This window comes from Leptopilina heterotoma, unplaced genomic scaffold, assembly GCF_015476425.1.
Source record: "Leptopilina heterotoma isolate Lh14 unplaced genomic scaffold, ASM1547642v1 Lhet_413, whole genome shotgun sequence".
Lineage (NCBI taxonomy): Eukaryota > Metazoa > Arthropoda > Insecta > Hymenoptera > Figitidae > Leptopilina > Leptopilina heterotoma.
In genome coordinates this window covers 237,975-251,142 of record NW_025111074.1, presented here as the reverse complement: position 1 = coordinate 251,142, position 13,168 = coordinate 237,975, and the positions used below count along the sequence as shown (strand labels likewise).

The 13,168-nt window shown below is 33.0% G+C and overlaps 2 protein-coding genes across 2 annotated transcripts in view; one reads left to right on the top strand and one right to left on the bottom strand.

Moving 5' to 3' along the window:
• Positions 1 to 1,887: 1,887 nt before the first annotated feature.
• LOC122506379 overlaps positions 1,888 to 13,168 on the top strand; it is a 219,297-nt gene continuing 208,016 nt past the window's right edge. Inside the window, exon 1 of the mRNA XM_043618514.1 lies at positions 1,888 to 2,013. The gene's annotated coding sequence lies outside the window, so the exon portion shown is untranslated. The remainder of the gene's footprint in view (positions 2,014 to 13,168) is intronic.
• On the bottom strand, positions 5,599 to 6,768 carry LOC122506377. Its single transcript, XM_043618512.1, has one exon. It carries the CDS (start codon positions 6,766 to 6,768, stop codon positions 5,599 to 5,601), a length of 1,170 nt encoding a protein of 389 aa, XP_043474447.1.

Below are 13,168 nucleotides of genomic sequence, written 5' to 3'. Positions count from 1 at the left end.
AAACCTTCGAAAGATGAATATATTGTAACAAAATAAAGAATAAAAGGTTTAAAACAAAATTAACAAAGTAAAAATGAAATGAGAATAATATAAATGTAAAATAACAAAATAATATCGAAGCCTAAAAAATTAAGAATATAAAACAAAAAACTAAAATATAAAATAATAAATCGTAGTAAAAGAATAACAATAAAATAAGAAAATAATAATAATAACAAAATGTCTCGCCTCGTGTCGCTTTACCCCGAAGTGACTTCCCCCTGACCTGCAGGTTTTACACCCAAGTTCTCTCGCCTGAAAATAAAATAAAATAAAAGAAACCATTGCTTAGCTAAGCTCAAGATATTGAATTTCCCTACGCGGAACTATTCTAGAATTCGCCCTATTGCCCAACGTGACAAACGCGACTAGTACGTGCACTCTGAGGGAGTAGCCTGACTGGTAACCGAGTGACCAACTCCAATGTCGGTACGCTGCCGACATTCTTGCTTGACGCGGGGTTCCATAAGGAAACTCAACGGACGACTTCTTATCCAGGGTGCTCCCTGAAGGAAGAAATCGTCTCCGTCGCTTAGCCTCAGGTGTAATAAGTGCTCCTATATACACCTGGGAGGCAGAGTTACAGGTTGCAGGTTTCATCCTCTACCACGAGGTCCTCTCGTGAGTGCTCCTGCAGGGAGGTCCAAATGGTAGAGTGCATTGGTCTCCGCATCTTCTCGTGAGAGCTCCCGCAGGGAAGTCGCAGAGACCAGGTCGAGAGAATGAAGGTGTTCACCTTAGCATGGGTGCTCCCATAACCAGGTGTACTTAACCTTTCTCATTGATAGCTTCACCAAGAGCCCCTTGAGTGAAGGTATCGATGTATTTAGGAGGAGTGAGTTCGAAACTCCTTGCCCGAAGTGCTCCTCGAGGCGTCGAGCCGCGAACTGAAAATTGAGAATCGTGCAACGAGAGATATAGAACGACGGCTGCCGAGAGAGCGGTGACGGTGCGGGAAGGGGAGTCAGCGACGCAAGGCTTGTGCGCGTACGTGTCTCTCCTTCACGCTGCCGAGTGCAGTGGTACCGCTGCATTTTCAATGCGCGTACGCTATCGTTACAAGTTTTTTTTTCAAATGCTTGCCAATTACACAAAAATAAATATTTTTAAAATCCCCTAATTATTTCTGTAGCTATTCTCATGTAGATTAAGAAAAACAATTTTATTTGTTTTTAGACTGAAATTTACATTACTTATACTGCTTACCGCAGAGCTCCTGGAAAAAAATATGCATTACTAAAATGGAAATTTTTTTTAGTCATAAAGTAAAAGTAAACTACGTTCTTTTGTCGATTTTACCCGTAAATTTTATCTTCAGAAGCAGATGAATTTTGAAACCCTTTTTCTCTATTATAACAAAAGATAAAAAATAATATAATATATGCAAAATATTTGTTTTTTCTTGAATATTTAAAATATGTAATAAAAAAATAACGTTAATAAAGCGAAAATATTAAATAAATTAAAATTACATCTAAAAAGTGGCTTTTCTCAAAAATTAACTTTATTTTTTTATTACATATTTGAAACATTCAAGAAAAAACAAATTTTTTGCATATATTATATTATTTTTTATCTTTTGTTATAACAGATAAAAAAGTGTTTCAAAATTCATCTGCTTCTGAAGACGTTAAATTAAAAAAAATCACAACTTCCGTAATTTTGATCAAATAAAAAAATAAAAAAACAGGTATTTACTTATTTTTCATATAAAATTCGAAAAAAATTGTTTTAATTGAAAACAAAATTTTGAGTGAAAATTTCACGGAGAATGTCTCAAATATTACATAGTAAAAATAATTTTCAAAATATGTTCGTGAAAATATTTAATTGAATTTTCTTTTTTAATAGGTTTCTAGCAAGTCCTTTAGTAATGACAGTAATACTTCAGACCATGCTACTTTAACATTAGACGAACTGCGAGCGGTAAATCGTTATGCAGAGAGTACGAAAAGTCTAAGCTATTTACCACAGGTATGTTTATTATTTTAAGGGGGCGTAAAGTTAATTCGGTGGAAAAGGCATATTTCAAAGAATTTTTCTTGCGATCCAGAGAGTAATAATTTATTTTACCAATTTTCACAAAATATTTCAATATTTGAACAATATTTTTCGAAATTTTCATGGCAAAATATTAAGAATTGAGGAAGAAACCGTAATTAAGCATTACATGAACACTTTTTTCTATCTCGAGTCGTAAAAATTGACTAATAGGAAACTGTTGAATGAATTACTCTTGTACTTCGGTATATGGTGTGGTGAGACTTCGGTCTGAAACCAGAACCTTCGTATTGTCAAGGTGAGTCCAGAATAGGTTTTTGTAAGCGTCGACGATTTGGCTGTGCGACGATTGTAAGCGTCGATGCGTTCTCAACGATGTGAAAATTAGTATTGTTTTTGACGTTTCACTCGTATTGTTTTGACACGTGCGTTAGTTTCAATAATTGGTTATGTGTATTATCTTTACTATTATAATGTAATTTTTTAATTTTAATCAAGGTAGAGTGAAAATTGATTTTAATTTTTTCGACCGGTGGCTGACTTTACATAGTAATTAAAATTCACAAACATGTATTAATTACGACTAGTGAATATATGCAAATCTATTTATATACAGGGAGGAATAAATCTCATAGTGATTTTTTGGTAATTACAATTTTCTATATTAAATAGTATCGACCTCCACTCGTGTCACAAAAATCACCGTACAGAAATTGGCTGCCTTTATTCTCGTGTTACTTACGATATTTTTTATTCCTAATGCACAAAAGCGGCGATTTCAGATAGCAGACGACAGGGAGTTTACTCCCTGTCGTCATTCACTTTATAAAATATTAATATTTAAGTAATAATAATATAATAATAATAAATAATATATAAGTAATATTAATATTTAAGTCATTCACTTGTTCGACTTGTATGAAAATGGCGGCCGTTTTCTCCCATGGGCAAGAAAAATGCATGTGAACAGCTAATTTTCTTGCCCTTGGGAGAACACGGCCGCCATTTTCATACGGTCGAAGAAATGAATGACTTTCCTCCCTGTCATCTGCTATCAGAAAGCGCCATTTTTGTGCAAGTGGGATAAAAAAGAAGTTTTTATCCCACATGCACAAAAATGGCGCTTTTAGATAGCTGACGACAAGGAGTAAAGTCACTCACTTGTTCGACCGTATAAAAATGTCGACCATTTGCTCCCATGTGCAAAAGTAACAGCTGATCCCATGCATTATTTTTGTCCAAAGGAGAAAACGGCCGCCATTTTCATACAAGTCGAACAAGTGAATGACTTAAAAGTAAACTCCCTGTCGTCTGCTATCTGAAATCGCCACTTTTGTGCATTAGGAATAAAAAATATCGTAAGTAACATGGGAATAAAGGCAGCCAATTTGTTTACGATGATTTTTGTGACACGAGTCTTAACATAGAAAATCATTTTTAATAAAAATGAACTGATATTTATTTTAATTTAGCATTTTAGCAATTAAAATTTCAATTAATTTTAATTTTTGATAAAGAAATGAAAGAAAAATTGCTTTATATATTTCATTCTTAAAATAAATTTAAATTATGTTAAAAAGGAACAATTTTTCGGATAAATTGACAGAGAAAAAATGGTGGGGAGAGCTAATTCTTGAATTATCGTGATGAAATTCTGCAAAACATGCTAAATCTACTCTCACTAGGTAATAAAAACAATTAAGTTACAAATTTTAATAAATTTTCTTAGTTTACCTAATTTAAATAAAATTAAATTGTTTGTTAATTAATTTTTTTAGGATTTGCAATGTCCAATTTATATTCGTCTCCTTGTGGTGATATAAACAAACACGACGATAAATCGGGAAATATTAGATGCTTTTTACATATTTGTAGTCTATTTGTTTAAAAATTGTAGAGTTTGCTGTAAACGAAGACTGCTTAAAAACACTTTTTGACACTTATTATTTAATAAAATTTTATAAAGATTTTAATTTTTTAACTTCTTTCAATTTCGTATTATAGTTTAAAAAAAATGAAATATTATAAATTATATAATTTAATTACAATATATTAGTGACAATTGTTATTACAATATTAGAAATTTTCTTCAAAAATTTAATCGGTAGCAATAAATTCCAAATAACTAATACCAACTTGATTAATTTGTAGGAATCCTAGCTAATACGATTAGAATAAATATAAATGTAAATAAAAGATCAAATTTTAATTTAAATATTTTAAAAATTTATTATTTGAAATTTAATACTTAATTGTCAAACTTTAACCAATTTTAACTTTTATAATTTTAGTAATTCATGAAATTATAATATGGGACGTTCCACGTCAAACGGACCAAAGCTCTGCCTAAAATGTTTTCCAATGAAAATCAACTTATTATAGATCAAAATACTCGTAAGCTCATACTGCTTCGAATGAAAAGTGGAAGAATCGAAAATTCAAAATGGCGTCATTACTGCGACTCTTTTTGTAAACTTTATTACAAATTATGGAAACAAATTTACATAGTAGTTTGTAAAAATAGTTATAATTTGTTGAATAATGACTAACTCTTACGTTTTTGGGGTCGCTGATCACGAATCCGATGTCAGATTTTCAAAATTTAAAATGTCAGATCCAATATGGCGGACAAATTTGTAAAAAATTGCTCGGATTCGCTCGAAACTGATTACTCGGGGGTTTTATGGGTCGCTGATCATGAATCCGATGTCAGATTTTCAAAATTCAAAATGTCGGATCCAATACGGCGGACCAATTTAAAAAATTTGCTTGGATTCACTGGAAACTGATCATTTAGACGTTTCTGATAAAAAAAGGTGGGGCAATAGCTATTTAATATTATTTTTAAAATTTTTCAACACTTACTTTTTTGCTAGATTAGCTCGAATTTAAATTTTATCAAAATATGAATTTTTTTTGAATTTTTACGTTTATGACTTCTTTGATACGGGCGTGTGGGAACACTGGCTATTAAAAGTTTATTAAAAAAAATCGCAATCGTCAAAATTTGAAAAGCAATAATCCCTCTTTAATTCCAGACAAAGAAAAAAAAGTTGATCAAAAATTGTTTCAGTTACGATTTTTTTTTTTACTTTTTCACATTTTTCGGTTTTCTGAAACGGGAGGATGAGAACGCTAACTATTAAAAGATTATAAAAAAAATTCGCAGTGGTCCCCATTTGAAGAGCAATAATTCCTCCTCAATTTCTGACATTGAAAAAAAAATTTGGCCCAAAATTGTTCGAGTTATGAATTTTTTTTTACTTATTCACATTCTTCGGTTTTTTGGTAAAGCGGGTAGAAACGCTGGCTATTAAAAGTTTATAAAAAAATTCGCAATGGTAAAAAATTAAAAAAGCAGTAATCTAATCTAATACCGAGATCGAGCTGGATTTTCCCAAAGAGGGGAAAGTAAGCACCTTGGTTAAAGAAACCCATTGTACCAGACTCCAGCTCGCTCGTTTATAGCAACCCTTAGAGTCCTGTTCTTCTCCAGAAGTCCAGTATCTCTTCTATCGATAGGTTGCTTACCTGCGTAGGGTCAATAATTGCTTGACCCTAACTAAATAGCCTGATCCTAGCTAGCGCTAAGCATTCAGATAATATGTGAGTCGAAGTTTCGTTACTTTCCCCACACAGTCTGCACATAGGTGAAACTTGTCTGCCTATTTTATGCTGATGGTAATTCAATAGTCCATGACCCGTAAGTAGACAAACTACGGTTCTAACTCTGATCTTATCGAGTTTTAGGAGATCACTCGCTCGCCTCTTGTTGAGTGCTAGCCCAAACAGAGTTTTCGCTTGCCTTCCCACCCCAACGTTCGCCCAATACTTCTCATGTTCCTTTTGACCCCATCTTTCTATGGCTCCCTTAACCAAGCACGGCATTATTGTCACTGCTGGTTCAGGGCCTATAAATTCTGTCTCGAAACCGGTTTTCGCCAAGACGTCTACTCTTTCATTACCCTTGATTCCCGAGTGACCCGGTACCCAAATCAATGAAAGTTTATTTGCTGAACCCAACTCATCTAGTACGCTGCGGCATTCCCAGACGAGATTTGATTCTATTGTGGGATTTTCTAGAGCCCCTAAGGCTGCTTGACTATCCACACAAATACTAATCCTCTTGCCCTTTGTTCCATTTCGAATGGATATTTGGGCGCAAGTTAAAATCGCACAGACCTCTGTCTGCCAGACCGTGGCATGTTGTCCTAATGACTCAGCCACTTTAATGCAGCCAGTTTTTCTATAAATTCCGAAACCTGCACCGCAGTCCATCTTGGAGCCGTCTGTATACCAGACTTCGTCCCCAAGTGGAAAACCCTTCTTCCAGTCCATTCTGGAAGGTGTAATGATCTTAAAGCGGGGTTTAAATTTCACCCTCTTGATCATTCTATCTTGCACCATACTTAATTCTGGGATTGATAGAATTGAGCGTGGAAGCTTGGTGTGTATACCACCAAACTTCCATCTTCCCTGCGCGGTTAACCTGCTCATAGTAAGAGCCGCCTTCTTTACCGCGACAATATGCAGAGGTACCTCGGCTAGCATGAATCCCAACGCAGTTGTTGGCGTGGTCCTCATTACCGCCGTAATACCCCTGAAAATCATTGCTTGCAGTTGGTCCAGTTTCTCTTTAACCGTTATCAGTTGAGTCCTAGACCACCAAACAACCACCGCGTGAAGAAACCTTGGTTTTAAGATCATCTGATAGAGCCAGTTGACCATATTAGGCCTTAGTCCCCAAATCAGCTTTTTATCCAGGATTACTCTTAGATACTTAGCCGATTTAGAAAAAGAAATTTATTTTTCATAAAATATTGGTTTCTTCAAACTCGATACTTTATATTTTCTTGTGAAAACTTTTATATTCGTTTTCTCTGGGTTTACAGAAAGTCCAGTCAGATTGCACCAATCCTTGACAATCTTAAGTGCACGTTCCGTAAGTTCTAAGAGGGTCTCGATTGCGTGCCCTCTTATAATTATAAGGAAATCATCCGCATAACTTTGCGTATAATATCCCTGGCTATTAAGGTTTCTAATTAACTCATCTGCCACTAAGCACTACAATAAAGGAGAGAGGACTCTTCCTGTGGGCACCCTTTTGAGACAAGGGCTGTTACCTTAGCCTCACCATACTCCGCTTCCAGGGCCCTTTCGCGAAGCATGCTGTCGATCCACTTAACTAGCGGCTTGGGCACACCTCGCATCCTGGCTTCCCTACAGATAGCTTTGCTAGAAGTGTTAAGGAAGGCACCTTCGATATTAAGAAAAGTACCAACTGCATAGCCACCACTGCTAATTTGTCCCTCTATTCTACCTACTGCCGAATGGAGGGCTGTTTCTACTGAGAAGCCTGCTCTATATGCATGCTGTCCCTGATGTAGGGGAAGATCTCTAAGACATTCCTGTCTAATAAAATTATCCACCAGTTTCTCTAACGTCATTAATATAAAGGAAGTTAGGCTGATTGGCCTGAAGTCCTTCGCCGCAGTATACCCTGACCGACCGGCCTTTGGAATAAACACAACCCTCGTCTTTTTCCAAGACTCCGGTGTATAACCAAGAGCTATACACGCTCTCATACTTTTACACAGGGGTACTCTAATACAATCCAATCCCTTTTGCAAAAGAACCGGATATATACCGTTCCCCCCTGAAGCCTTAAATGGTTTGAAAGTGCTTATTGCCCAATCAATCCCTTCCGGAGTTACGATCCTGGCTGCTAGTTACCAGTGTTCCCGATATCCTCGGTTCCTACCTGGTCCTATGCCATGGCTGTTCTCCGAACCTTCTCTAAAGTCCGGGAAGTTTACATCCATCAGGTGCTTTAGACACTCCCTTTTATCCTGGGCATATTGCCCATTAGGTAGCTTAAAAAGCAGTAATTCCTTTATAATTTCTGACATTGAAAAAAAATGTGGTAAAAAATTGTTCGAGTATTGATTTTTTTTTTGGTACTTTTTCAAATATTTTGGTTTTTCTAATACAAGCGGGTAGGAACGCTGGCAATTTAAAGTTAATTAAAAAAAATTCGCAATGGTCACAATTTGAAAAGCAATGATCCCTCTTTAATTTCAGATAAAGAAAAAAAATTTGGTCAAAAATTGTTCCAGTTATGAATTTTTTTTTACTTTTTCATATTTTTCGATTTTTTGATAAGGCGGGTGGGAACGCAGGCCAATAAAAATTTATAAAAAAATTTGTAATGAACACAATTTGAAATGCAATAATCCGTCTTAAATTTCTGACCCCGAAAAAAAATGTGGTCAAAAATTGTTCGAGTTATGAATTTTTTTTACTTTTTTTGAATTTCCGTTTTTCTGATAACGGAAGTGGGAACAGTGACTATTAAAAATTTATAAAAAGAATTCGTAATGGGCACAATTTAAAGAGCAATAATCCCTGTTTAATTTCTGACCACGAAAAAAAATTTGATTCCAAATATTTTGTTTCTAAAAATGTCAAAAAAGAAATCAAAACCCGTGTTTCGGCAGGACAGCGGGTATTCAAATGTACAGAAATAAATAAATAACACGAACAATTTTCTACTAATTTTTTTTTCTTTGTCAGAAATTTAAGAAGGGTTATTGCTTTTTAAAATTTGACCTTTGTGAATTTTTTTAATAAAATTTTAATATCCAGAGTTCCCACCCGCCCGTATCAAAAACCGAAAAATGTGAATAAGTAAAAAAAATTCATAACTCGAACAATTTTGGACCAAATTTTTTTTTCAATGTCAGAAATTAAGGAGGAATTATTGCTCTTCAAATAGGGACCACTGCGAATTTTTTTTATAATCTTTTAATATTTAGCGTTCGCATCCTCCCGTTTAAGAAAACCGAAAAATGTGAAAAAGTAAAAAAAAATCGTAACTGAAACAATTTTTGATCAACTTTTTTTTCTTTGTCTGGAATTAAAGAGGGATTACTGCTTTTCAAATTTTGACCATTGCGATTTTTTTTGATAAACTTTTAATAGCCAGTGTTCCCACACGCCCGTATCAAAGAAGTGAAAAACGTGAAAATTCAAAAAAAAAATTCGTATTTTGATAAAATTCAAATTCGAGCTAATCTAGCAAAAAAAATATTTGTGGAAAAATTTTATAAATAATATTAAATAGCTATTGCCCCACTCATTCCTTATCAGAAACGTCTAAATGTTCAGTTTCAAGTGAATCCAAGCAAATATTTTAAATTCGTCCGCCGTATTGGATCCGACATTTTGAATTTTGAAAATCTGACATCGGATTTATGATCAGCGACCCTTAAAACCCCCTAGTAATCAGTTTCGTGCGAATCCGAGCAATTTTTTATAAATTTTTCCTCCATATTGGATCCGCCATTTTGAATTTTGAAAATCTGACATCGGATTCATGGTTAGCCCGAGTTAAAATCAGACTTAAAACCCCCGAGTAATCAGTTTCAAGTGAATCTAAGCAAATTTTACAAATTTGTCCGCCATATTGGATCCGTTATTTTGAATCTTGAAAATCTGACATCGGATTCGTGATCAGCGACCCCAAAAACGTAAGAGTTAGTCATTATTCAGCAAATTATATCTATTTTTGCAAACTACTATGTAAATTTGTTTCCATAATTTGTAATAAAGTTTACAAAAAGAGTCGCAGTAATGATGCCATTTTGAATGTTCGATTTTGACACTTTTCATTCGAAGCAGTATGAGCTTACGAGTATTTTGATCTATAATAAGTTGATTTTCATTGGAAAATATTTTGGGCAGAGCTTTGGTCCGTTTGACGTGGAACGTCCCATATATTTATTTATTTAATGTATATTACGGTCTCAAAGGTCCTTTGAAGAGTAATATATAAAAAAGAATACAATATTAACTTAATTCTAAACGCACTCTTACGCTCACACACATCATACTGCGCACCAACAACACACCTATCTAGTGCTATCCATAGACAATAACAATCCGCGCAATGAGGCTGTAAAAGCTGACTAAGAGATACCAAAAAGATCAATTCTATCATTATACGCATTTGCCTCTCTATGAAGTCTTTCGAAAACTGAATAATACCCATAATTCGTTCTATGAAAATTAACAACAAAAAAGGGGAATAATATCTCAATAGCCTATTGGGAGCAGAGAAATTAATTTTTTCAAGAACAGACGGACATTAAATAATATTATTAATAATTTTAAACAAAAACAAAAGGTCATTATATAAAAATCTATTCTCAATTTAAGGTAAGTTCAGTTTTGCTCGTAAAGTGTCATAATCGTGTAAATAGAAATCAAAAGGTAAATTTAATTGTTTTGCAGCAAAACGCAAGAAACGATTTTGCACACGTTCCAATCTGAGTGTGAACACTGTAATATGGCGATTAAACAATTTATATTTTTAAAGTTTAACGCGTTACGCTTAATAAAACCAAGAGATTTAATAGCTTTACTGACGATGTTAGTAATGTGTGTGTCAAAAGAAAGATCATCACACAGTGTAACTCCCAAATCTCGCACTTGATATACTCTTAAAAGGGAAATACTGTTTATTGTGTAATCGCAAGTTAATGTAACCTTTTTCTTAGAAAAAGTCATAGAAGAACACTTAGAAGCGTTTAAAAAAACATTATTTTTCTGGCACCAATCATTTAATTAATCATTTAATTCCTGCAAGTTTAAACAATCATCTATACTATTTATAATCATGAAAAGTTAATACAATGTTTGCTACTGTCTTTCACTTTTATTTTATCGATAAGTTTTTTAATTCTCCTGTAGCACTGGATTCTCCACAAAGCAACTTTAATTAAAATAGAAAATCACTTAAATATACATATAAAATGAAGAAATACATTTTTGATAACAATTCGTTTCGTGTCTAAATTTATTCTAATATTCTATCGAAAATCCCTCAACTAAAATTATTATGACTAATTTCCACCTCTCTCACTTCATTGAATCTCACGCCCATCAGTCTTCTCTACACATTCAAACATCTTTGTTTTCGTCAATTAATAATCACCTCAACACTCGTACAATTATTAAATGTACTCTTTTCCAGTAGGGGAGGGTAGGCTACATTGAACCGGGTATTTTATAAAGTCCAAGAACTAATAAAATTTTACTAATTTCGATCAGGTTTTTGTATCAAAATTAAGCTGAAGTACTCCTTTAGTTAATACACACGTTACAAACACAAATTATTATGATTAAATAATTAAATTAAATTTTTTTCTAACAAGTCACACTTTTCTTATTTTGAAGGATGTGTGTCTACATTGAACCACCTCTAATAAAACACTACAATTTACTTCAAAAATAATATTTCCACTTACACATTGTAAAAAATCTTATTTTCCACTCAAAAAAATAGAAAATTGTTATTTAATTGTTATTACTTGTTAATATAGGAGATTAATGTATTTTAATGTCAGGTTAGGTAGGTAAAGTGACAGTTTGAGTTTATCTCGTTCACAATTGTGATGAAAGCATGTCTTCCAGTATTTTTCTTACTAATTAGTAGAGCAGACAATTTTACAACTCTTAAAATTGAAAATTCTTTGCTTTTTCGGGTGGTTCAATGATGCCGCACTCACTGTATTCACATGACATTCACAACAAAAATTGTTTATAATAAATTTGTGTAAGATTTAAAGTTCTTTATCACATCGGAATATTGAAGTTGACACCCTAAGCGAAATAAATCGCAAGTTTACTAATTTTTAAAACTTCCTATTTCAATAAAAAAACGTCATTATAATTCCACCAAATTTTTTGTTTTGTACGTGAAAAACAGTTTTTTTAGTTTTTCTTTGTAAATAATAAACCTACGTGCCCGAAATTTTTGGACATAGTTTGTTTCAGTAAAACTAACTTATATATTAAATATGAAAAAATTTCACTCAGTCATTTCTCAGAAAATTGAAGTGGTTCACTGTTGACGCTGGTTCAATGTAGCCTACTCTCCCCTACATACTTTTCTTCTGATTTGGTTATTGTTAGATCAACTGAGAAATCTTCATCGTCGTCTTCATCTTTCTGCTCAAACCCAGTTTTTGAAATAGAAAAATTGCTTACTGTTCTATAAAAAAAAAGATAAAACCTTTTACAAATTTTTTAAAACGATTAATTCATTAAGTTTTGTTAACTTGCTCTCCCATTTTTATAATGTATGTGAATAATGTTAATTTCAATGTTTAACTTACTTTCGGTTCTTACGGTATTTTTTTAAGAAATCCAACATGTTGAAATAAGGCCAATCAGATTCAACATTTTCTTCAGGGTCACCTGATCCGGAGGGTATTATTTGTTCAATTTTTCACGTTTAGCAAAATATTCGTCACTTAATGATTTCCATAATGCTTGAATTTCTTTTACTATTATGAACAAATTATAATTAATAATGATAATAATAATGGAGTAATGATAATAAAAATAATACTAATAGAATCAATTAACTATTTTTATCATTTTGGTTTTGCTTATACCCACCCTGTTTAAAAAATTTGATAGAAATGGAAAGAAAAAAATTTCTTTCCATTTCAATCCTGTTTCTGAATCAAAAATTTTCAACAATTACAATCAGTTTCTATCACATACTTTTAATAGAAAGTCTATCCAAATCAATACTTTGTCTATCCGAAAATTGTCCCATGCGTTGTCCCACTGATTTCGAAGAAAGTCCTATCAAATTCTATCAAAATTGATTATTAAAAATTGTTTCCAATCCAATAAGATTTTTTGATTTAAATTCTATCAAATCCTATATCGAAAAATAACAAAAAGTTCTTTCCCATTGTATCCAATTGAAAACATAGTTTTAAAAAAAAATTTGTGGAAAAAATAATAAAAGATTCTTATGACCATTAGTAACATTATATTCTTAGCACACTCCAAACATACAAACATTCTAATTAAACTGGAGGAATTAAATTAAAACTTGTACCCTATGGGAATCGAACCTCGCACCTATGACCTATCTATCTAAACGCTTAACGACCGCGGCTATCGAATCGACGTGAGAAATATTTTTCGACCTGTCTATATAAACTGCAACTTTGAAAAACGTAAGTTTATGTAAAATATTATAATTTTTGTAAGTACCCATAAAAATACAAGCAGAAATAAAAATATTTATAGAGATTTGCAATATATG